Raw genomic sequence first — 25,636 nt, 5'->3', positions numbered from 1 at the left:
ATATTGTTTAAAATGGTTCAGAAATAAGGCTTTGCCATAAAATGTGACTTTAACAGCCAGAGATGTACACAAAGTCAAAGTCATCCCATTTTCAACCTCCAATGAAAATGAAGTTTCAAACCCAGCAAGCTGTCTGTGCTACAAGTCTTGAGCGAAACAAGAAGTCACTGCCAGAGATGAGCAATTTGCTTTGAAAATGCAGTGTTCCAATAAGTGTCAAAAACACAATTTCAGATAGCCATGGTTCCTTATGTTATAAACTTAAGGACCAACAAGCAGGTGGGGTTTTATGGGTAAGCCCAAACTACAGGCAAGTGGCAGGGGGTTGAATGGAGTGAGGCGATGATGAATATATGAATAGATTGTCATTACAACATACAGAACACCTAATACATGTAATAAACCTCAGGCATCATGTTTAATGATTTTCTGGTTGGTAGCAGAGGGAATGTGTGCAAATGCTAATAAATCTGGATGACAACCCTCTACAGGAAGGGACAGAGCATGCTCTGTTTCCTGAGGAGGCTCGGCCTTTCAGGATCTGCCAGAAACCCCTGCGGATGTTCTACCAGTCTGGGGTAACCAGTGTTTTTATCTGTGTGGTAGTATTTCGGGGTAGCAGCTTTAAGAAGAGGGACGCCAGGCGTCTCGACAGACTGCTGAGGAAAGCTGGATCTGTGCTGGGAACAGAGGTGGAGTCTCTTACATCAGTGGCAGAGAGAATGGCCTTCAGTAAACTCCATGATGGCATGGATAATGTTGACCATCCTCTGTACAGTGCCCACATCAAGCAGAGGAGCTCTTTCTGTGGCAGACTGCTGTCCCATGAACAGACTGAGGAAGACTTTTGTCCTTGTGGCCATTAGACTGCTCCACTCATCTCTGCAAAAAAAAATAATAATAATTCTGTGACTCGGCTATACTCTGAACAATTTAATATATCTACATAACCCTCTATATATGTGCACTGCTGACATTATAACTGCACTACTGTACTGATTTACACTCTTTACATTGGTTAACTGTATGAAACTCTGTAATGATTTTATACACTGTTTATAAGTGGGCAATAATCGTGGGTCATGACCTTGGTTGGTGAGGATTTCTCCTGACTTTTGGAGTAAGAAAATGGGGGCATTTCAGTTCGAGCATTAATGTTGATGTTGCACTTAGTGCTCTCCTCCAAGCGTGTTGAGACATCCAGTGGTTTTGTGTAAGCAGCATCGGGAAAAGACGTGGTAGAACTATCAAATGTGTATTCAGCGTGCCTCTGAGGAAGCGTGTGCTCCTCGCCGTCCCGGGTTGGTGTTATGATGTGATAAGTTGTCCTAGCTACTGATGGGAATTCGGTGGACTAGCCCTTTAACTGAGTCACAGCGAGAGCACAGTCCGACAACAACAAGGAAGTGTCTTAGTAAACGACCAGGAACTGAGATTCGAGTAGAGCTTGTTTTGTTACGCGCTGTTTAAAATTTATTTCTCTTCAACGAAGAAAAATGAACAACAAAGGTGAGTGTCCGGGGGGCTCTGTCTGACACCGTTTCGGGTGGCGTTAAAACGTTGTGGTAATGGCTCCTTAGCAAATCCAGGCTGCTGTAACGTTAGCTGAAGAAGGAGCTAACGCTTTTCCCCACCGCTTACAAACTTGAAAACACGGCCTTTTCTATTAGATTACTTTAAAAAAGGGGGGGTGGGGGTTATCGACCACTCCAACACCACCGTGTCCGCGGCGTCTCGAGCGGTTGTTTTGGCGAACGTTAACCGAAGCTTCTTTGCTAACGACACCATAAAGCGAAAGGTGACCTCATTATCTACCGTGAAAACATGGCTGAACATAACCCAAATGGCACAGACTGAGCCCTGTGATATCAGGGCGGACTAGAGATTCATATTTACACTATTGTCTGCTGCTAATGGCGGACTTGATGAGAAGATTTGAGACGCGAAGTTACTGGAGTGTGTAGCTATCAGCTAGCTGACTAATGCTAGCTAACGTTAACTGTAGCTCGGGGCTAGTCGATGTGACCGGTGGGTATCGATATCCTGATTTAAATTGATGAACAGTAGTAAACAGGCAGTGAAATCCGATTCATATGTCATAGGGATTTAGATTTGAACTGATTATATCTTATCCAGCCAACAAAGAGCAAATAGTGAGGTGATAATAATTTCTAGTTAAAGCCATGAATCAATCTGATTTCAAAATTGTTTAAAAATAATAAATCAGTTTATTTCCCCATTCCTAATAATTATTAAAAAAATAAATTACCCAAAGCCAGTTCCACCAATCAGCGACAGCGATGTTACCATGGAGATTTAAACTCTGTGGTCTTTCACCAGAAAGGTACAATCTAGAAACCAGAATGATAAAAAAAATGCTTTATGAGCACAAATAGTACAATATGTACAATTTAAAAAGATGGGAAAAATAAATAAATTAATAAATAAATGTGGAGTAAATGATTTGGTTGAAACTTAGCTCAGTTCATTCTAACATTAAACAGGTTCAGTACCTTTGCACAATTTTGTCCATTTTTCAGTTTTTGGCTCTGATTAGATTTGTATAAAGTCATGATTTATCTGTAAACTGACTGGTTTGGTCGACTACTTAAAGCAATTTATACAAGGATTGGTCCAAATGTCTGTGGAGAAAACTAATGGGATTTTTAGTTCCAGAACCAGAGCCGTTGAAAAAATGTGGGCAGTCACGGTTCAGCTCTATAACGCAGATCAGCCATGTCATTAAAACAACCTAGTTTTTACACTCATTCTGTTGTGGCTCCACTGACATCACTTTTCAGTTACATCACTGACCCTGACATGATGGTAACATGTTAGCGAGAGTTGGGCTGGTACGAGTGGATTGGATATTGCTAGAATTCAGGTGCATCTTATCATTACTCTTTGTTTATAATTAGGAAGCATGGATTGGTCTAAATCTCCTGGTGGAAAGTTGCGTTGACTTTGGACTTGATAAAACACAGCAGAACAATACCAGCAGATGACAAGGCTCCCCAAACGGTCACAAAGTGTGGAAACTTCACACTGTACTTCAGACACCTCTCCACTGTTCCTCCAGACTCTAGGACACTGAACTAAATAATGAATGAACGAACGAAAGAAAGAAAAAGGACTGCGGACCACTGAGAAACAGTCCAGTTTCTTTTGTCCTCAGCCCGAGTAGAATACGTATGTCTTTTTTTTATCCTTCATGAGTAGCCTGATATTAGGAATGCTGCAGCTGTAGCCTCTTTCCTGGAGACGACTGCATGTTGGCTCTTGATGCCCCAGTCCAATCTTCATGAAGCTCTTCCAAGTTCTTGAATCAACTTTTCTTGACAATACTCACAAGGCTGCATATTTGTTACTCATCTTACCATATTTTCCACTTCCATTCAATTTTTCATTGATAGGGTTTGGAACAGCTCTCTGAAAACAGCCAGTCTTTTTAGCTTCTAAACCTTCTGTGGCTTCCCCTCCTTGTGAAGGGTGTCAGTGATCATCTTCTGGACACCTGTCAAGTCAGCAGTCATCAAAAAGACACAAAAACTCTATATAGAGCTAAACGGAAAAAATTGGTTCCCCTTGCCAGAGGGGAGCTAACCATGCAGTCCACTTTTACAAACATTTTTGGAAGAAATGTTTTGAAAGACCTCAGTGAGTTTAAGGATGGTACTTTAGTAAAATGCTATCGTTGCAAAATATCTCTGCAAAGTATTTGTGAAGTATCTTCCTTCCTAGATTTTCCATGCTCTGTGAGTATGAGTTCTGTTATTGACAAGTGGATGCATTTAGGAACCACAGCAACTCAGCTTCGAAATGGCAGACCGCATATAGATACAGAACACAGTGCATCAAAGTTTACAATGCTCTGCAGACTCAATAACTGAGTTCATAAAGTCTGTAGGTGATCCAGTGTTGTTGTATATGTAGTGTACATTGTTGGACCAACATTGTAGATGCAAAATCAGAGACTGCAGCACTACATGCATACACCACCACCACCACGAGTGTCACCGCATCACTGAGAACAATCTACCATAATTTTAATTTCTTATTTGCAGGTTCCTATCCACAGCAAGCTGTGTATCCTCAGCAGAGCACAGCACCCGTATACCCTCCTACTATGCAAGTGCCTCCACCTCCACAGGCATCCCCCTACTCAGATGCCCCTCCTGCCTACTCTGATGTAAGTTAAAATACAGAGATGACAAAAATGCTCAGTAGTAATTTGAATATGCAACTTTGAATCTTTACAGATGGTGTCACTTATGCACATGCCTTTGTACCTCCACAGATTTACCAGCAAAGGTATATGCACCCATCCCAGGCTGCTGGTCAGCTACCTCCAATGACCACCGCATATCCTGCCACTCAGATGTATGTGCCCATGCCACAGACAGTCCCGGTTGGGGCAATGGCTCCTAACGTTCCAATGGCTTACTACCCCATGGGACCTGTGTACCCTCCAGGCTCCACAGTCCTAGTAGATGGTGGATTTGATACTGGAGCTCGATTCGGCCATAGCAGTGCTGCTTCCATCCCCGTGAGTACAAAATACTGCAAATATTTCTTATTTATATATCTAATAATAATAATAATAGATGAAGACCTCTCAAAATGGAAGTGTATGAATGTATCTTTATCCTCAAGAATTATTTTTGAAATTTATCATCATCTTTTAAGTGTTTTGATATGAAATAAAACATGATAAATGTCGGTATTTATGTAAAAAAAAAAAAATTACAAAAAACCCACCTGGTGCCTGAGACTTAACTCCAGACCATAGTTTGGAGATAGAAGTGTGACCTAAAAACCCATATTTAAATTACATTTGGGGCAGAGAACTAAAACCTTAGGATCCACCACCTTTTTCCCCACAAATGGAAACTCATGACGTGTAGGTTGGCCAGTTATTTTGGATAGCAAATAAAATGGCTATTTTTTAGACACATGTTATAAACATGTATTGTTTTAAACCTTAGAATGACTAAAATGTTGTTGGTAAAAATTGATGACTGTGACACTGAACACTCACTGGATTAGGAACACCGACCTCGTATCTACACTCATTGTCCATTTTATCAGCTCCACTGACCACACACATTCATAAACATCCAGCCGACAGCGTCCTGCGTCCATTGATAAAGGACTAGTGGACGGCCGACACACTGTACATCTACAGATGAGCTACTGTCTCTGACTTTACATCTACAAGGTGGACCAACGAGGGAGGAGTGTCTCACAGAGTGGACAGAGAGTGGACACAGGGTTTAAGAAGTCGAGCAGCACTGCTGTGTCTGATCCAGTGATCGTTCAGTGTACAAGTGACTCTATGTGAACAGTGTTGCTGTTTTTTCTGTAATGTAACAACCATGATGTTAATAATTATGTCTTTTTTTAAATTCCCAGCCCCCTCCTCCTGGACATGCCCCGAATGCAGCACAGTTGGCAGCCATGCAGGGTGCGAATGTGATGATGACACAACGCAAAAGCAACTTCTTCCTTGGTGGCTCCGGTGGGGGGTACACTATCTGGTAACAGTGAGAAGGACCTTCTTGGGCCTCGCCCTCCATCTTCTCTGGTTCCCTCTCCCCTGGGGCAGCTTGGCTATGCCATGATACTGATACAACCTAATGGAATGTAATGTTTTAGAGTTCCTAATTAGGGTACAGTACTCCACTGTCGATAACACTCAGTTTAAAAAAAGAAATACATCAAAATCATTGCAGACAAACTGTAATGCTTTTAAAGCTTGTTGTGTTTATAGAGAATCACAAGCACTTTTCACACGATTCATTGTTCCCATTGTTATTGGTGTATAATTTGCTAAATTAAGGAAATTGTGTCAGCGTTTATTGGACATCCTACAGAAATTTGCTTAACCACCATTCCTGTGTCCTACGCCATTTCATGACAGTAGCTATGCACGATCCACTCAGTTTAATTCCACCACGTATGCGTTAAACTTGCTTCTGGAAATGTGTTTTGTCTGTTGTGTAAGTTACAAACCCTTGTGAGGTGCAAGGATTCTGCACCACACGTTTGAATGATTTTTCTAAGCCTTATCACAGTGGAGTACTGTACCTTTTAGGCAAGAGTAGAGAAATATAATCAGGTGCCAAATTATATTGAGCGCCATTAATTTAACAAACATTTACAGATAAAAAGAATGCAGTAAAAAAATTACAAAAATAATAAAAAAAGAGAAAACCCTCATATTTTTGGTTAACAAAGTTGGTTGGCTTTCAAGCATTATCCACCCTCCTTCCATCATGTCGGATACCCAGAGCTGTACATATAATGCAGTGTTTAATTTTAGTTTAGTGAAATGTCAGGCAGTTTCCTTTTCACAATAGTGTGCGCTTCTCACACACATTTCTTTGGTGTTGTCTTCAACATTAGAATTATTTAGAGATCAGGGCTTAATCGAGACTTTTTTTTTCTTTTTCAGTATTTCAGCACATCAAACAGGTTTTTTTTATCTTCTTTTATCTTGTTTTTTTTTCTTAGTAAACATTTTAAATGTATAACCAAGAAGCTGGTTGTACCAAAGATCTGGATTAGAATGCACTAAAAACGCTTTTGACTTGTGACTTGAAAGTCATCTTCTCTTAATAATTCTGCACATGATGATAAATTAAAAAAAATAATAATAAAAGAATGAACATATCAAAATTTGGGACGGTGATTGTTTTGTGGGTTTGAAAAGCCCACTAAAGCACACCACTGCTCTGACTGTCTTTTGTAGTGGGGTGTGTTTAAAAAAAACAAAAACAAAAAAAAACATAATACATATGTATCTAGCATAAATGCATCTTGATGGTTCTGCATGCCTTTTGCACTTTGATTCAATACTATTTTGTTTTTAATAAAGATTTATCACTGTTAAATTTTTAGAAATACTACAAATATTAATTTATGTGCACTGTCAACCAACTCTGAAATGTTAGACTTTTTTGCAACTTGTTTTTTGTACAAATGCTTTATAAATGCAAATACAGTGTCAGTCATTACATTTTTTGCTGTGTGGATGATTCTTCAAAAACTTTTCACGATGTGTTCTTTCTTCCGTAGAGATTTGAAGCTGGGGTTCTGACACAAACCTTGCTCATTTATAGTCTGCTTCTTACTGCTTATTGTATAATTTGATAACTAAAACTATATATATGTATATACAGGAGGTCCTCGGGTTACGTCAGTCCCTAGTTACGATGTTTCGTGGTTACGACATACCTCCCATTTACTGTATAAAGCCTTGTTTCGACTGAAGTGGTTTTGCGTCGTAAACGTCGTAACGCGAAATTCGTGTTTGGTGTGCGCGGCGCGGCAGAAGAATACACGGTTACACGGCTGGATAGGTGTTAGGATAGCATAAGTGCTAACAGTATGTTATTTACGTACAGTATGTACGTATGTTCCGACTTACACCGGAAATCGGTTTACGACGCGACGTAGGAACGGATCAGCGTCGTAGGTCGAGGACCCCCTGTATATACATTTACATTTAAAGCAGAACAAATTACTTAGGACTTAAAGGTGTCACTCTACTTCGCATCGGTCTATTCAATTTCTAGCAAATTACTGGAAGTAATGGTTTTATAGCTTAGCTTAGGGTTTATGGCTATTCTTTTCATTTTCTCTCTACTGATTATTCACGTTGACTATTGGTACTAGACACTAAATTAGACACTAAACACACTGCCACAGCAATTAGATTTGTTTACAGTAGAAAAAAATAAAGACTTAAATCAGCTTTACACTAATCAATTATTACTTCTACAGCAACAATATAGAAATGTGATTTGTTTATTCAGTTAATCCGTCATTCTAGTCACGAACAGCACCCATTCTGTACAGTAAAGTGTTTCAGTTCAAACTTTGTTAATGTTTTTTTGTTTGTTTTTATTTAAAGTTATTTTAATTTAAAGTTTATTTAAATTCAGAGTGATCTGAGGTGCTTAATCGTTGATGACATCATCAGCACCTGTGGTGGTGTAAAGAGCCAGGATTCATGGCATTTGCAAACATTATTAATGAACAATTATTATAAATTGTTTTATTTATCAATGTAAATAAATTAACAAAACAAATTCATTTCCCTGAGGACTATTTTGCTGTATATTATTTGAGGGCTAGTCAAAGGAGCGTTAACAATCCTGGGGAACTCTTGTTCTCTGGTTTGTTTACGCTCAGAAGCTCAGCGTTTTTTTAAAGGTAGAAAAGTAGGTTTGAGGGGGGGAAATCTATAAGTTATTAACCATTTGGTTACCACAGAAATTCATTTGTAACTTTAGTAGCACTTTCAGTCTTTAATTTAACACAGTTAGTGCTCGCCTGAATTCAGCCTGAAGTTAGTTCCACCTCAGTAAATCTGAAATAGCAAAAAATAAGTCAATTACCCACCTATGACCTATGGAGCAGGAATAGAGCAATATCCTCATCCCATTTTTAGTGTTGTTTTTTTATTCAAATTGTGAACATCTTTAATTCTTCCCCTGTAGTATGGGCCCATGTCATAGTTCTTAGAAAATATAATTCCCCTTTAAAGGCAGCACGGCTGGGTATCCGACGTAGTTTGGAAAGTTTCAGCTTTGTCTCAGTTTTTTCTCCATACACTCTTCAATCATCTTCAAACGCCTGACTTCACGTACATCACCACCATCGTCTGAATGATTCTCATTCACATGACATCAATAAAAGGTTTTGGAACATGGTCATCTTCACCATTAGAGAAGACTTTTGAGTTGAGTGCAGATACAACGTGAGAGAAACTAACACTGACAAACATTTTAGGGATTCTTTCACTTTTTTTGGTAAGGAAAGCCGATGTGTGTGTACTGAACAAAGAGCGTTCCCCTCTAGATTCCTGCAAAATAAGATCTGCGATTATTTTTTATACTAAAACAGTTAAGAATAAAAGTTCTTTTGGAAGTGTCAGTGCTGGAATAGTATTTTTAATTCAATGACTTTTTTGTGATAACACCGTGAATGTCCTCCTCTGAGCAGTGAATGTGTCGAGACAAAAGAAAGAAACTGCTTTTGAATCAGTTCAGGTTTATGTAACGTTAACAATAGGTGGTCCACTGGACCAGAAAGTACCTGACAGGCTGTGTGTGTAAGGCAAGGAGGTGATGATCATAAAGCAGGCAGGTTTTCCTGCCTAGAGCAACTTGGAACAATGCAATTTCAGCACAAAACACATAGGAAAATGATTCATGTTCATCCAAAAACAAATATTGATTCTGGAGTTTTGTTTTTCTCCAAGGAACAGTGAGTAAAAGGACGGCTAATATTTGTCATTGAAGTTTTTAAAACATTAAAAATATATTTCCAAACAAGCGTAACTGGCATTGTTAAAACCACAGGGTATATTTATAAAGAAAGAATGTCTGAAACTAAATGAATATACTGTAAAATATATATTCTTCTTACACCAAGCTTAACTGTTCTTAACAGTCTGCCACACACTCCATGACCCGTTGTGGGAGGCTACACACACGAGGATCGTCACCACTGTTGAAAATAGTACAGAATATCTGCCTAACAACAGGCTTCATTCTGAAAATACATGTATACACCACAGCTGTAGGTTATTTGCATTGTACAGATACAGAATTATAATCAGAGTAACATCAGAATGGCACATACTTGCTTCTGGGGAGAGAGGAAAACAAAAACCCTGGCACCAGACAGATGTTATCTGTTGAAAAGGAAGTTTAGGTGAAACTGTGTTTACATATTTAACCCTCTCTTAATAAATGTCTACGTTACTATGTTTTATGAAGGGTCTTTGAAAAGTTGGAGATTGTAATTATTGACTTTACATTTAAACCTTCACCCAATCACAATTCTGTTGGGGTTTGATACGAACCAAACCTTAAACACAAAGAAATTAATAATTCACCAGAGCATTTTTAAAAAAGTACTGAAAGTCATTGCCCTGTTGATTTAGAGGCACAACAATTCCATCTTAAAAACAAAATGTCATTTGACGTCCAGACTGCTGTAACAAACGTGAGCTACACAGTGTGTGACAAAGAATACATGTAGATACATAAATGTGGATCCCTTAAATATAAAAAAAAGAGTGATGTAAAGCTAAAGGTGTTAAATGCAGGTACAGAGGGGGGCCACATTTAAGAACAGGGAAAACAAATCTCTCCAGTTCTGGGGCCTTCGGAGAGCCCTGTGTTGAGAGGAAAAATGTAACATTATGAGAAACATTTGCTCACCATCTGATCTTTTAACACTCAAGCTTTAGACAAAACTGCCTGGGAGCGCCGATGAAAATGGTACACTGACTAATGTAAAGTGAAGGTATGCCAGCCAAGGATGAAGTCAGCCTGTGGATCTCACCCCTCGTCCTGGAGTAGGAGCATTATGAGGTTCTCCCAGCTTCACACAGACCTGCTTATTACCTTATTAGTTGGATCAAGTGTGTTTTGGCAGTGAATATATGTAAATAAACAGTGCACTGGAGACTCCAGGACAAGGATAGGAGATGGGAGCTGTACTTAGGAAGGTCTGTACACCTGTAATATGTTAGAGAGTGAGCTTGTTTAGCTTCATGAGTTGTTCAGAATAAATACAGAACTCAGGGTGGGTCTCAAACCATTCATTTCAATAGCCCCTTTCACATATGAAACTCCACTAATGGCATTAGAGGCCTCGTTCTCACGTCCTGAATCTAGTCTGAACTAGTGAGCTAGCAGGATAAAGTCTGCGTAAAGTCCGGGACCGATGTTGTAAGTGTTCACACCCACACACACTCCCCTGGTAAACTCTGGAACATTTCTGGGTTAATGTGCATATGCTAAAAGAGCATGTGAGCTGCCAGATATCAGCCAGGACACCAAAATCATCAAAAGCATTACATAAAACCTAAAAAAAAATGTTTAAAATTAAAAATAAAACAAAATAAAATCACCTCTGTGGCACAGAGCAATGTAACAGCATTTTTAGTTCTTCTTTTATACTGTGACCACTTCACTTTCCCCATGATGCAACAGTGTATATATCAGCACCATGTAAAGCACAAACTGCATCAGGAGTTGCACTCACCATCTTCTCACCCAGGTCTCCGCTGGGTGGAGGGTTTCTGTAGCAAAGACAGACACCCAGAAGTTTCCTAATAATACACCCATACGTCCTTCATCACCGGCATCTCATTCACAGTCTGTGTGGTTCAACCCTGAGTGTTTCAGATGAAGTATTCTTTCTTGTTTTCCGTGACCGTGTCCTGGTAAACCCGATCTGGATCCACTCCTGGTGCGGGCTCCCCCGTGGTCCGGTAGGCACCCTTGTTGTGGCACATGTAGCGATACAGCAGGAAGGCAACGACAGCCAGAGTACACAGGACTAGTGCAATCACCACTGAAACAGACATCACAAAGGATCACCAGTCTACATACAAACCTCTGAAAGAAGAGGCCAATTTTTTTCATAATAAATGAATAAGAGGTCATCAAAGCACAATGGCAAGCCTCTGATCTTCTAAAAGTGCTGCACAACGGAAAACTAAACAAAACAGTCAAGGAACAGAGGGAAGGGAAAAATGTATTAAACTAAAACTGAAATAATACTAAAATAATTAAAATATCTAAGAATAGTTTCTAGACACAGACCTCAAAGCTATACAGTGATTCAAGAGGAAAAAAACTGGGAATATAAATAGGTTTTTAAGGTTTGACTTAAAAATAACAACTGGGAATGACATCCTTATATGGAGCGGCAGGCCATTCCACAGTTTTGGAGCAGGGAAAGAAAGCTCTGTCACCTTTAGATTTCAGTCGAGCACGAGGAGCTGATCTGAGCTTTGCTACTTCATCTTTCTGGTTTCTAGTTTGCGCTTCACAGTTTTTGGTGTACTTTGCTAGCCCTTCTGCCAGTCCAAGGTGTTTAAATCTCCATGGTAACAGCGCAGTCTCTGATTGGTGGAACTCACTTTAAGGATTTATGGGTAATGTTATTTCTTTAGGTGGAATTTGGCAAAAACTACGTTGAAATCAGACTGATTAATGGCTTTCACTGGAACATATATATATTCTCCTCATGGGAAGTCAGCGTTGGTTGGATAAATATAATGGGTATAATTAAAAAAATCCCTAAGACGAACATGAAATGACTGTTATTCTAGAAGCAGACTCTAGAGCGCTCTTGATCTACACAGAAATGTATATATTACACAGTCTAGAAGAACGTATAAATAAAACATTAAAGTCTAGTGTTCTTTAAGTCAAAGACTTAAAGTTCAAAAGGGTTTTACAGGATTCGACCGATACCAACTTCTACTGTCTTTAAACAATGGACAAAAACAAGAGATATTGTCAAAACAAACAATTTACCCCCTATGATGGCAGAGTCTGTCTGGTTTGGAGCCATGGGTGTTGTCCAAGCGTCTGTGTCTTGAAGAGAGAGAAGAAAAAAGAAAGCACATAACCTGTATGTCAAGACCGCTCGCTCTGGAAAAGCCTCGTGGAATTAGAAACATCTCTAACACAATCAGTGAAACAGATTACTGTTTAAACTGCACGTTATGCCCAAACGTAAATATCCTTTAGCCTTTACTCAATGCTCCACATCACTCTAAGGTTTCAACAATGCCATCAGAGTTGCCCTCAGGATATTCGTAATAAGAGGACAATGCTTAAGATGGAGGGCTTAGAGCACAGAAAGTGGAAGCCATTTTACAGAGATCAGAAAAGTACATTTATAAAGCTATATTTACTTCTACACTGGAATGTAATCGACCTAATAACACTCAAACCTCTACTTTACAAAGAGGTGGCAACAAGGTAACAGTCTTTACATAAAAATAAGGTGTATCCCCATTTTCCTCAAAGTATCCACAGTATTTTTTACAAAGTACACATCAAAACAATGACTTACAGTTAGAAGGAGACACGGTGGCCATGATGGAGAGTGTTAGCCAAGTGTTAAATCCAAGATCTAAAATAAAAACAGTAACAAATCAGTGAAAAACGATGTCATTTGGGCCATTTACGATGACACAGTTTTGTTTTCTAAAAGCAGAACATTTTCTTTTTTTATTCTGAATGAAAAAATGTGACAGGGAACAAACAGCAGACCTCGGTTCTTTCTGCATTCACAGAGTAAACTGGCTCTCTCTGGTTTCTCTTGAAAGTCCCCGTCTGGTCACTGATTAAAGCCTTAAACACCCACCTCAATTCATCTAAAATTACAAGTTTAGAAGTTATTTCCCATAAGAAAACAACCAATGAACGTGTTTTAAAAGTGGCTTCTTTAGAGCTTTACTGCCCTCACTCACAACAGTTTGGACCGCCCACAGTACAAGACTGGTTCCTTGGGTTTGTGATGTAAGAAACCCTGGCTGTCTGAATCTGCCCACGTTAAGAACAATTTCAAATTAGAAACGCTCAACTCTGTTAATGACTCCTTAGTTCACACACCTAGCAACACGGTGTAAACAAGCTGAAACACTTGGTTTTCACTGTAGTTGGGGGTCTTTAACTTTAGGGAGACCACAGGCCACTGTTCACAGCAAAAACTATTTAGAACAGCACTGAAATAAGGAGTTACTCGGGTTTATATTTATATATCTGTAGCCTACTAGTGTAGAGGTCGAGGAGTTAGACTGAGGAACCTGCTCTGACTGCTTTGTTTGAACAACACACCTCCAAAGTAAACCTCTCCTACACTTTCCAGAGGAGCTGAGAGAACAAAGGTCCAGAGAAAGCTAGAGGGCTGAGGTTTGTTCGGTTTAACCCTAAAAAAATGGAGAAGTGAGGTGTAGCCTGCTTCCAATTTATAAAAACCCTCACTTCCTGATAAACACAAAAAGGTTAATGTGCTGTTGTAAGAGCTAAGCCCTACTTTACAGACAGTAAAGTTACTCAACAGCAGCACCGCAGTGTTTAATCTTCACAGAGTTTGTATGTATGAGTTTTTGTGCTGATAAACATTAACTTTAGCTCGTTTTGTTGCTCAGATTCAGAACAGATCCTGAATGACACAGCCGCCCAGCACGCCACCATTAGGAAACAATCTCACACCACACAGTTACCTGGAGAAAATATGAGGTCGAAGTTTCTACAAGTTTCTCTCCTCTCCTCTCCTCTCCCCTCAGACCGCGTGACTCTGACCAGACCAGTGGGTTTCCTTTTTACCGACTTCAGCTCATAGTTACAGAGCGGTCAGTAGTAAAAACCGAGCATGGAGAAATGAGCCTGGAACAGCCCTCAGCCCTCTGCTTTAACTCCCCTCACCGGGGTCTGTCCGAGTTCTCTCCCTGCGCCCTAGTTCACTACTCTGGAGTGCACACTTATGTGACGTCGTCGTGTGTGAACTAAAAGAGTGAAACCGTACGTTGGGGTAATTCATATTCTAAATGGGGCCGTTTGTTCGACGCTGTCAGGTTCAACCAACATCCCAATACAGTTTAACACTCTGTGAAAGCCATTTTAACTGTTATTAAAATCAAATCAGCAAATTAATATTAAATTATCAAAATATCCGGCTCAGATGTTTTCTCAGATATAACAGTCATTACATTACAGACCGGATCAGAAAGTACAGATATATAAACAAGAACACTAATAAGGCAATATTAGGAATTTCTAGAGTGCCGTATCCATGGGTTGCTCTAGCCGCCATTTTGGGCACCTACTCATTTCTAGGGTGACCAGACGTCCTCTTTTACCTGGACATGTCCTCTTTTTTAGACTTAAAAAAATGTCTGGGCGGAATTTCACAAACGTCTGGGATTTTGTTTTTCTAGAGCTCACATAGAACTTTGAGAAGCGTTTCGTTCACAAACTAGTCCCGCCCTCCCCTACTCCGATTGGTTCGCTTGAGTGAGAAGGGAGCGTGGTGAAGTAGCCTAAAATCTTCTGATTGGACGGTCTGACTGTAGAGCTACGGTTATTGGTCAGTCTGCACGTCAGTAGTCCCGCCCCATAGACGTGTCCTCTTTTTCACCATCTTAGATCTGGTCACTCTACACATTTCTCAAACACACAACTCAAATAAAAATTGTGATATTCAAATACTTTTCATTCTAAACTCTTTTTCATTTCATTTAAATGTTAACATAGAATAAATTTAAGTATGTATCCTTGGCTTATTCATCCATTTAACGTTTGTAAACCGAGCTTTGTTCGTCTGTGTCAGTAGAGGACCTCAGGCTGTGTCCCATATAGCATCAAATTCCACGTCACAGTTAATAATGCTGCACTCAGGCAGTAATAAAATGCTAATGAGACAGGGAAATGTGAACTTAATAGCTAACAAAAAATTGTTTCTACATACGTTACACTATGTGAGTGCGGAAAACGTTTTATGACCAACGCTGTGCCCTAAGGAGGTGCATTCTCCCCTTATCTGCATGGGTCTCCTCCGGGTGCTCAGGTTTCCTCCCACTGTCCAAAAACACACGTTAGTAGGTGGAGTGACTACTCCCAAGTGTCCATAGGTGTGAGTGGATGTGTGAGTGTGTGTCACCCTGCGAAGGTCTGGCGCCCCCTCCAGAGTTTGTTTTTTTCATTGTGATTCCGGGTAGTCTCCAGACCCACCGCGACCCTGGCTAAGCTCTATGTGCTATTTTATAGGAGCGCCTCTTTGGGACTGACTCCACTACTGACTGACACAGAAGAACAGAGCTCTTTTTAAAAATGTGACATAGATAATCCACACTTATATTTCTTTATGTCTAAAGAAACAATAAAACATTTTTATTTGAGTGTAATGAGACTTTAGAGCCCAGTAAAACTAAGCAAGTAATTTTCGACAAATTATAAAAGTACAGACAGATATGTGCGTATTAAAGGTTTTAAACTAAGAAAGTGAGTATAGGGGTGTGTTAGATTAAACCTCCACTCAATCGGCCTCACTTGAACTAGGCTGGCTGTTTGGCCCTCCCTCTCACCCTAACACTAGCACAATGTTATCCAGTGCAACCATCTGCTGACAGAACAGATCTGGAGAGTTGGTGATCTCCTTCAAGAGCAAGTGGCTTTGTGGTAGCAGTTTGAAGGAAAGAGATAGCGGGCTTCAAATATCTCAGAGGAAACATGTAGCGTACTTGGCATCACCCTCCCAGGCTGGTGGCAGTGTGTGTGTGTGTGTGTGAGTGTGTGTACGTGGGAGACATAGCTAAGGTGCACTACTAAACTTGTAAGAATACTTGGTTAAAAAAATCAACCATAATACTATGCCCTTAGGCCATGCACCTAAAGAAATATCCCTGAAGAGAGAAAGCAGATATAAAGACACAGTCGACAAGAGTTGATTATTAAAGTGAGTTTAATGGATAATTGTTAAGTTTTTCGATAACAGTTTCATTAACTCAAAGTCAAATTAAAATTAAATATAGAAGCAGGAATGTAAAAGCCCATAATCTATCAGACAAACTTACGTTTCTATGCCCAGTGCCTCTAGAGATGTGAACTCAGATAACATTAAAATAAGTGGAAAATAACTTACAATACGTTTAATCTGTCAAAGAACTAAACCTAATAATCTAATACATTTTGTCTACGCTTGATCAAAAAGTTAAAGCCACATATATTAAGGATTTGTAAATGTAGAAAAGGCTGTAGTTGTTTGGTGATTTTGGGAAGTAATATCCAGATAGTGAGGTGACGTGTACTCGGTAGAAATCCAGTTCATTCCTATTAATAATAATAAAAAAAAGAAAACAAAAAATTGCAATAAATACAAAAAGCAGAGTCTGTTATTCTTAAAGGGCACATATTATGTAAAATCACTTTTGAATGTATTTGCACATTAAAGTCACACTACGTAATGTTTTTACCTTTAAATTACATATTCAAAATCATTCTGATGGTTCACTAAGCTGTAGCAGGGAGAACAGAGCCTTTGTCATTGCAACTCCAGGCTCTGCACTGCAGAAACTACACTATGTAATTTTTGGAGGAGGGTAGAAGACCTGTACCCTTCCCGCTCCCCCTTGATTTCAGTTCAGTGCTATAAAAATGAGTTACACTAGAGGGAGCGCCAGGAGCAAAACTACCCGATTTAGTATTCTTTTAAAATAGAAAAAAATAAAAATACAATTACCGTGGAGACAAAAATTAAACCTACTACCAACAACATCATAAAAAATTTAATAAAAGAAAGAAAGAAAAGTTAAACTCAACTAAAACACCAGCGAGATGAGTTTTAGAGACTAGAATTTCCCAGTTCAGTAAAAACTCCCTGTACTTCGCAGGTGACCCAGCCACTAGAGGGCGTTTATTAATTACTGTTAGATGCGAAGCTGGCATAAGGCCAGAGTTTATTTAAAAATTGAAAATCATGTATTTTCCTCCTCTGTGCCTCACATTTGAAGTAAACAAAGGCTCATTTTTACTTAAAGAAACAGGTGCTTAAAAAAAGGACATTCTGAACAGGCCTGTTTAGACCGGGGATGAACTGTGCTGTGGGGTTTGATCCTTGTGGTATTTTGACCACAGAATGTCACAGATGTTTAAATAATGCCAATGTTAAAATTATTATTATGACTTAATGTACTCACATTTTACATTTTTCAGACCGCTTCCTCCTTCACTTCATGAAAACTGTGATCAGCCTTCGCGTTGTCCTTTACGACCAGAAACAAACAGTTATTACCAAGTGGAAATCAGCATGTGGAAAGCCATTTAATGCCTGATGTATTTAGTGCGTGGGCCCTACCTTGTGAGAGGCTCCAGACTCTTCCGTTTCAGTTTTATGATTAGAGGTTATTCCATTTCCCATTCCACCAGCGTCAGGCTCCTTTAACTCCTCGGAGGGGTTGGTCCGGTCGTCTTCGGGAGATTTATTTGTGCAAGGCATGTGTGGATCAGCACTTCCAGAACGGTCCTGTACATTCTCATGACCATCGTCATCATCACCGTCTTCTTGAGATGAGACATCTTTCAGATCTGGACTCTGCTTCTCTCCGTCTTTGTCTGGGGCTGGTAGAGGCCCTGACTCTTTAGTCTCTCTCTTCTCATCTTCCTCAGGTATCACGTCTTTCTTCGTGGCACTGTTTGCAGTTTCAGTGTCAGCTGCTGCGGTGGAAGAAGAAGGAGATGCTTCGACTGCAGTGCTGACCTCACTCCCTGAGCTGGTGTCTGTTTCCTTGGCTTCAGGAATGGGGTCCTCACTGGGGTTGAGTTTGGTCGGACTGGTCTCTGTGCTGTAAGGCTCATATGAGCTCCTCTCTGACCTGAAACCGGAATTGTGGTCTCTCCTAAAGTAACATAAGAAATACACAATAAGAGATTGAATGTGCTGGTAAAGTCTGCTTTTAGCTACAACAGGAAATTCTTAAGCTTCACTCGCTGGTGTCACTTTAACATTTTTACACACTCTTCACCTCTAACCACCTCCACTCAGCCGGCCACTGATTTATATGATTTCTTATTTTATATTTATTATATCTATATTTTATTATTTGATTGTCTATAGTGTTTTAGTTTACATATCATTTATGTTTATTCTTATAAATGTAGTTATTCCTGAATGCTTGTTTTCTTTACTGATTTAACAATTTGATTCATTTATTCTATCATTATCTGTAACCCTTATCCAGTTCAGGGTTGCGGTGGGTCCAGAATACACCCTGGAGGGGGCGCCAGTCCTTCACAGGGCAACACACACATTCACACCTACGAACACTTTTGAGTCTCCAATCCACCTACCAACGTGTGTTTTTGGACTGTGGGAGGAAACCGGAGCACCCGGAGGAAATCCACACAGACACAGAGAGAACATAATACACTCCTCACAGACAGTCACCCGGAGGAAACCCACGCAGACACAGGGAGAACACAGCACACTCCTCACAGACAGTCACCCAGAGGAAACCCAAACAGGCACAGGGAGAACATACCACACTCTTCACAGACAGTCACCCGGAGGACACCCACGCAGACACAGGGAGAACACAGCACACTCCTCACAGACAGTCACCCAGAGGAAACCCAAACAGGCACAGGGAGAACATACCACACTCTTCACAGACAGTCACCCGGAGGACACCCACGCAGACACAGGGAGAACACACCACACTCCTCACAGACAGTCACCCGGAGGAAACCCAAACAGGCACAGGGAGAACACACCACACTCCTCAGAGACAGTCACCCGGAGGAAACCCACGCAGACACATGGAGAACACACCACACTCTTCACAGACAGTCACCCGGAGGAAACCCACGCAGACACAGGGAGAACACACCACACTCTTCACAGACAGTCACCCGGAGGAAACCCACGCAGACACAGGGAGAACACACCACACTCCTCACAGACAGTCACCCGGAGGAAACCCACGCAGACACAGGGAGAACACACCACACTCCTCACAGACAGTCACCCGGAGGAAACCCACGCAGACACAGGGAGAACACACCACACTCCTCACAGACAGTCACCCGGAGGAAACCCACGCAGACACAGGGAGAACACACCACACTCCTCACAGACAGTCACCCGGAGGAAACCCACGCAGACACAGGGAGAACACACCACACTCCTCACAGACAGTCACCCGGAGCGGGACTCGAACCCACAACCTCCAGGTCCCAGGAGCTGTGTGACTGCAACATCTACCTCCTGTGCCACTACAATTAGATTTATTTAGTTAATTCTCTAGATATTTGCTCTTTTGACTTTTTATCATTTTTAATATTTTACATGCGTTGTTTAAATCAGATTTATTCTCGTGGCTGAAACTACTATAAACTACTATATTTTTTTATCAGACTAAAGTTATATAAATGAATCTTTTCATGTTATGTATTACTCTGGCTACACTGTAAATGAAGGGCACCCTCGAAGTACCGCAAACTTAAATAAAGTGAATGAAAATATTTGAAAATAGCTCATTCACTAAAGGCAACAAATTAATTTTGGATGAAATGGTCTCTACAAGCCTTTGACAAAACGGTATATTGCACAAATTCGCCAGTAGATGGCAGCAGCTATCAGTCTCTACTACTGACTAAACAATCAAACAATCATGGCGCTGTCTGTAAAGCTGTGTTTCCCTTTACCTGAGAGTACCTCTGGGGCTGTAATTCATGTGGAACTCGAAGAAGCTTGACCTCAGAGATTTAGGAGACAACGCGTCTTTCAGTGACCTCCTCTTCAATGAACCACTGAAAGAGAGGAACAAGGGAATACCGTCATATTTCTGAACATTTCAAGGAAATGAAGTAGAAAATTCCAATTTAAACAGCATGCTGATGAAAGGCTAAAGGAGCTAAAGTCATTACATTACGTTTCTTCTTCACATTACAGTACTGGCACCCACTGGCCTGTATTAGTGTTTCTGTACTAGACCACTCCATGTGAGGGACCCACAGTATGGAACAGTATAAACTCAATGGTTCATTTAGGGAATTAAAAAGAATTTAAAGGAACACTAGGTAGTATTTTTACCTCAACATTACAGCTTAAAAATCATTGTGAGGATTTACTGACCTATAATATGAAGAAAATGGTATCTGTCATTGCTACTCAGGGCTCAGAACAGCAGAAACCGCACTATGTAACTTTTGAAGGAGGGTAGGAAACCACCCCACTTGCTTTCCCTCCCTCCAGATTTCAGCTGTAAAAGTGAATTATACTGCCCGGAAGGAAAAAAAAAAAATCTTACCTACTGTTCCTTTAAACATTTATATTATGATTTGCACTTTGACTGATAGCTGAGCGTTCCTTTAAACCTCCTACATGTAATCTAACATAAATAAAAGTTGATATACAGAAATGAAAGTGTGCATCAGCAGCAAGCAACACACCGCATTAAGTTCTTAACCACAAAGCTCTTGTCAGGGTGTTGTGCCTTGAGGTCCTTCATGATGTTCTGTAGATTCTGATTATTCTGTGAGGAAAAACAAGGTCTATTTTATTTCCACAGTGTTTACAGTTACATACAGACATAGGTAGTGGAGTCATTTTTCCAAAAGTGTTTTAAAGTATGAACTGACCTGGCCAATTTCCCTGTAGAAGATGTCCCTCAAGTTGGAAACAGCTTGGAAGACTGTAACATAGCATCCAATGCGACTGTAGAGATAGAAATTGTAATTGAAATATTTGGATTTAAAAGGAAACAGACAGTGAGTCCATCTGCTGGTGCGGTTAACTCTCACCTATCGTAGAGAAAAGGCAGTTCTTCTTTCAGCTCTTGATTCATTTCCTCAAAAATCTTCTGGGCAGATTGCATCTCCTCATTGGCCTGTGGGGTGACCCTTTATCAGTACCACTCTTTATAAATATTAACAAGAGGTACGCAACATTGCTACAGTGCAGTAAATCGTGAATTAGAGCTATACTTTAGTCAAATTTAATAGTAATAAAGTATAAATGACTAAAAATTGAATAGTAATAACAGTATAAAGAGTGTCAGAAATCACATAATAGTGATTAAAAGTTGGGACGTTGTCCATCCATCCATCCATTATCTGTAACCGCTTATCCAATTTAGGGTCGCGGGGGGTCCAGAGCCTACCTGGAATCATCGGGCGCAAGGCAGGAATACACCCTGGAGGGGACGCCAGTCCTTCACAGGGCAACACAGACACACACTCATTCACTCACACACTCACACCTACGGACACTTTCGAGTCGCCAATCCACCTGCAACGTGTGTTTTTGGACTGTGGGAGGAAACCCACGCGGACACGGGGAGAACACACCAACTCCTCACAGACAGTCACCCGGAGCGGGAATCAAACCCACAACCTCCAGGCCCCTGGAGCTGTGTGACTGCGACACTAACCTGCTGCACCACCGTGCTGCCCTTGGGTTGTTGTGTTAAAACAAAAATAAAAACAGAATACGATGATTTGCAAATCCTTTTCAACCTATATTTAATTAAATACACTACAAAGACAAGATATTTAATGTTCAAATGTATAAGCCTTATTGTTTTTTTGGCAAATATTCACTCATTTTGAATTTGAGGCCTGCAGCACGTTCCAAAAAAGTTGGGACAGGGGCAATGTTTACTACTGTGTTACATCACCTTTCCTTTTAACAACACCCAATAAACGTTTGGGAACTGAGGACACTAATTGTTGAAGCTTTGTAGGTGGAAATCTTTCCCGTTCTTTCTTGACGTATAGCTTCAGTTGCTCAACAGTCTGGGGCCTCTGATGTCATATTTTGCGCTTCATAATGCGCCACACATTTTCGATAGGAGCCAGGTCAGTGTAGTACCTGCACTCTTTTACTACGAAGCCACGCTGTTGTAACACGTGCAGAATGTGGCTGGGCATTGCCTTGCTGAAATAAGCAGGGACGTCCCTGAAAAAGACGTTGCTTGGATGGCAGCATGTTACTCCAAAACCTGTATGTACTTTTCAGCATTAATGGTGCCTTCACAGATGTGCATGTTATCCATGCCATGGGCACTAACACACCCCCGTACCATCAGAGATGCTGGCTTTTGAACTTTGCACTGAAAACAATCCAGATAGTCCTTTTCCTCTTTAGCCCGGAGAACACAACGTCCATGATATTTCAAAAGCAATTTTTGAGTTGTCAGACCACAGGACTTTTTATTTTTAGAGGATTCTTGTGTCTGGTTGAGCCTGAAAACTTACTCAGAGTGTACAAGCTTATCCCTGTTTATTTAATCCAAGAAACAATAAATGTAAGTATGTTAATTATACTCCTAATCACATATTTGTGTGAGTGTGTGTCGCCCTGGACCCACCACGACCCTGAATTAGATATGCTGTTACAGAATGAATTGTGAATAAATAAATAGGAATGAATTGTGTTAAAGGGCGGCACGGTGGCGCAGCAGGAAGTATCGCAGTCACACAACTCCAGGGGCCTGGAGGTTGTGGGTTTGAGTCCCGCTCCGGGTGACTGTCTGTGAGGAGTGTGGTGTGTTCTCCCTGTGTCTGTGTGGGTTTCCTCCGGGTGACTGTCTGTGAGGAGTGTGGTGTGTTCTCCCTGTGTCTGTGTGGGTTTCCTCCGGGTGACTGTCTGTGAGGAGTGTGGTGTGTTCTCCCTGTGTCTGCGTGGGTTTCCTCTGGGTGACTGTCTGTGAGGAGTGTGGTGTGTTCTCCCTGTGTCTGCGTGGGTTTCCTCCGGGTGACTGTCTGTGAGGAGTGTGGTGTGTTCTCCCTGTGTCTGTGTGGGTTTCCTCCGGGTGCTCCAGTTTCCTCCCACAGTCCAAAAACACATGGTAGGTGGATTGACGACTCAAAAAAATGGTGTCCGTAGGTGTGAGTGTGTGAGTGAATGTGTGAGTGTATGTGAAGAACTGGCGCCCCCTCCAGGGTGTATTCCTGCCTTGCGCCCAGTGATTCCAGGTAGGCTCTGGACCCCCCGCGACCCTGAACTGGATAAGGCTTACAGGTAATGAATGAATGAATGAATTGTGCTAAAATTATTTTTCCAATATGTTTCCTTAGCAAATTAGAAACTGTGAACTGAAATGTGCAAATAAATAAATAAAGGAATAAATAAATATTTAAGACATATTTAAGATTTATTCCATGTAAAGGATGTGTCAGCTGAAATAACAATCCGGAACCCCTCCTTTAAATAAGCTACATCTTGTGCACGAACCTTGTGTATTTTGACTTCATCTTTCTTTTTAGCATTCTCCAGCGACTCCAAGTGGTGGCGAGAGGAATCATAGTCCACAAGCTTTCTGCCCCGCTTCGCCACTCTTTCCTGAGGGAGAGAGAGAACACTCAAAGATATAAAATGAAGCTAATAAATAAGTGCCTTGCAACGTGAAGCTTGTTTTTTGTGTATCTTACCCTTATATCTGGGAATTGGCTCATATAAGATTCCATAGTAAGCAAGGCCTGGTCACGCAGCTTTGTCTCATAATCATTCCACAACAAGTCTTCTCCCTTTTTTAGTTAGAGATTGGTATTAGTTCAAATAAATGTATGAGGAAGGGGACACTGGAGTATGTATCTGATGCCTTGGATTGCTTGAATATATGAGGATCACCTCCACAACAGCACCAAGTTCCTCTCCTCCTTCCCAGTCAAGCTCATAGGCATCAAACAGCGACTGAAACAAACGACTAGAAGCATCTCGCATCACTGTAGAGCAAACATTATCATTTCTTTCATTCAGATTTCAGACGAATGTTAGCAAAAATGGGTCAAATGTGTGTTAAAGTAAATTGTGAAAACAGTGAGTAAATTCTATTCATTCTGTATCTCCAGATACATTATTTCTGTCCAAATATTTCTGTTCAAAGCAGCAAAATGTACAGCTTAGAAACACAAACGTTAACCTGGGGCTAACCTTTGACAGCATTTATATATGCTTTAAGGTCCTTGTAGATCCTTTGTCCATCACACTGCCGAAAAAAGACAACAACGAAGGGAATATACTCATTAACTGAAATTTACCACAGCCTTATGACACTATAAAGTAGTTATGAATAAATTAAATGTTTAATTAAATACATTACCTGCTGGTCATGGAGGTTTTGTACGTATGTTTCATACTGCTCATCTCTCGTCTCATCAGACTTGCCAATTTTCTGTAAAACCTGCACACATTTCACCAGAACATAGAGAGTTTCTTTATTAAGATCATTCTTTCTTTCAGTTTTCATAATAAAAGTCTGAGCAAGGACTTGGATCATTAACACACTGCACAATCATTAAACCCAGAGAACCCTGTGATCTGTTGACACTGACTTTCGTCATCTGAGTCCCAGTCATGGAAGGAATAAGACACTGGCAATAAAAGTTACATTCACATCAGCGTCCGCTTTATACTCACTTTATAGCCATTTCCAAAAGTGACATTAAGTGAACATTCACTACAGGTTGGAGATAGTTTTAAAAACCTGACCCTGAAGTTTTGAAGCACACTGGTACTGCTGATGTTAGCATGCATTCTTATACATACCTTCTCTTGTGCTCTGCTGAATTTCCTTTGGACTTGTTTGGCAAAAACCACAGCTCCTCCCTTCGAATGGGTGCTGGGGCTGGCACTGTTCTTCCTCTCTGCCATTTTCTTAACACCTCCTTCCACCTTTGCTGGTTTTGACCTTTCTCAGAAGTGCTGCTTAATGTGCCAGGCCCCTACCAAAAGATTTGAGTCAAGAATGACGTTGTCACCTGCTCTATTCTGTTATCTTGCATTATCATTTGTGGGTGTGCCTTTTCTCTATCATAAATATAAAGCTCTTATCTTTTCCAGCCCATGCTGCAGTGTTGCAGGCCAGGTGAGTTTCAATGGCGCCACATAGACTGTGCTAGCTTTATCCCTTTTTTATATTTTATTATTTTTCATTTCATATTTCATGTTTCATAAGGAATGAGTCGGTAGAAACGTTCTAAAACAATTCACCAAAAATTATCACAACTTACACTAAAAATAAGACCCCACCCAGTAAACAAGGAACGTCCCTGGACGTTCAAAATAGGTCTAAAAGTAGTCTGTCCGTCAAGGACATTTTTTTTTGAATGTCAGTGGACTTCCAAAATCCATCTTAATAAGTGAGTTAAGTGGTGACCAATCGATAACGTCAATGGACGTCCAAAATACGTCTAATAGTCGTCTTTTCAATGTCTGAGTTTGGACGTCTTTTCAACTTTCATTTTCAACCTTAAGAGAACGTTGATTAGACGGCAGTCATTACGTTATTTCAACGTTGAATGTTTACTGGGCA

The 25,636-nt window shown here is 40.5% G+C and overlaps 3 protein-coding genes across 4 annotated transcripts; 1 reads left to right on the top strand and 2 right to left on the bottom strand.

The window, feature by feature from the left end:
- The first annotated feature begins 1,370 nt into the window (after window positions 1-1,370).
- On the top strand, window positions 1,371-8,016 carry dazap2 (DAZ associated protein 2). Its single transcript, XM_066673077.1, has 4 exons — window positions 1,371-1,509; window positions 4,065-4,189; window positions 4,298-4,546; window positions 5,413-8,016. The coding sequence occupies exons 1-4, from the start codon at window positions 1,497-1,499 to the stop codon at window positions 5,539-5,541; spliced, it is 516 nt and encodes a 171-aa protein (XP_066529174.1). The 5' UTR covers window positions 1,371-1,496; the 3' UTR covers window positions 5,542-8,016.
- A 910-nt stretch (window positions 8,017-8,926) lies between these two features.
- Window positions 8,927-14,265, bottom strand: LOC136696042 (small cell adhesion glycoprotein-like). Of its 2 annotated transcripts, XR_010802559.1 has the most exons (5): window positions 14,048-14,265; window positions 12,892-12,951; window positions 12,348-12,407; window positions 11,065-11,376; window positions 8,927-9,703 (listed from the first exon to the last, which is right to left on the bottom strand). XR_010802559.1 is itself a non-coding variant. In XM_066670120.1 (4 exons), the coding sequence occupies exons 2-4, from the start codon at window positions 12,914-12,916 to the stop codon at window positions 11,204-11,206; spliced, it is 258 nt and encodes an 85-aa protein (XP_066526217.1). In that variant the 5' UTR covers window positions 12,917-12,951; window positions 14,048-14,265; the 3' UTR covers window positions 8,933-11,203. The 2 variants fall into 2 exon arrangements, 1 of the variants encoding a protein (XP_066526217.1); XM_066670120.1 differs by having other exon boundaries at window positions 8,933-11,376.
- Window positions 14,266-16,454: 2,189 nt separating this feature from the next.
- bin2a (bridging integrator 2a) lies at window positions 16,455-24,981 on the bottom strand. Its single transcript, XM_066673210.1, has 13 exons — window positions 24,871-24,981; window positions 24,425-24,505; window positions 24,256-24,310; window positions 23,953-24,047; window positions 23,754-23,849; window positions 23,557-23,664; window positions 21,123-21,208; window positions 20,961-21,036; window positions 20,772-20,854; window positions 20,025-20,129; window positions 17,677-18,217; window positions 17,519-17,584; window positions 16,455-16,652 (listed from the first exon to the last, which is right to left on the bottom strand). The coding sequence occupies exons 1-12, from the start codon at window positions 24,973-24,975 to the stop codon at window positions 17,531-17,533; spliced, it is 1,485 nt and encodes a 494-aa protein (XP_066529307.1). The 5' UTR covers window positions 24,976-24,981; the 3' UTR covers window positions 16,455-16,652; window positions 17,519-17,530.
- Between the last annotated feature and the right edge of the window lie 655 nt (window positions 24,982-25,636).

The sequence above is a fragment of the Hoplias malabaricus genome, chromosome 5 (assembly GCF_029633855.1).
Source record: "Hoplias malabaricus isolate fHopMal1 chromosome 5, fHopMal1.hap1, whole genome shotgun sequence".
In the NCBI taxonomy this organism is placed as follows: Eukaryota; Metazoa; Chordata; class Actinopteri; order Characiformes; family Erythrinidae; genus Hoplias; species Hoplias malabaricus.
This window is presented reverse-complemented; position numbering and strand designations above follow the sequence as displayed.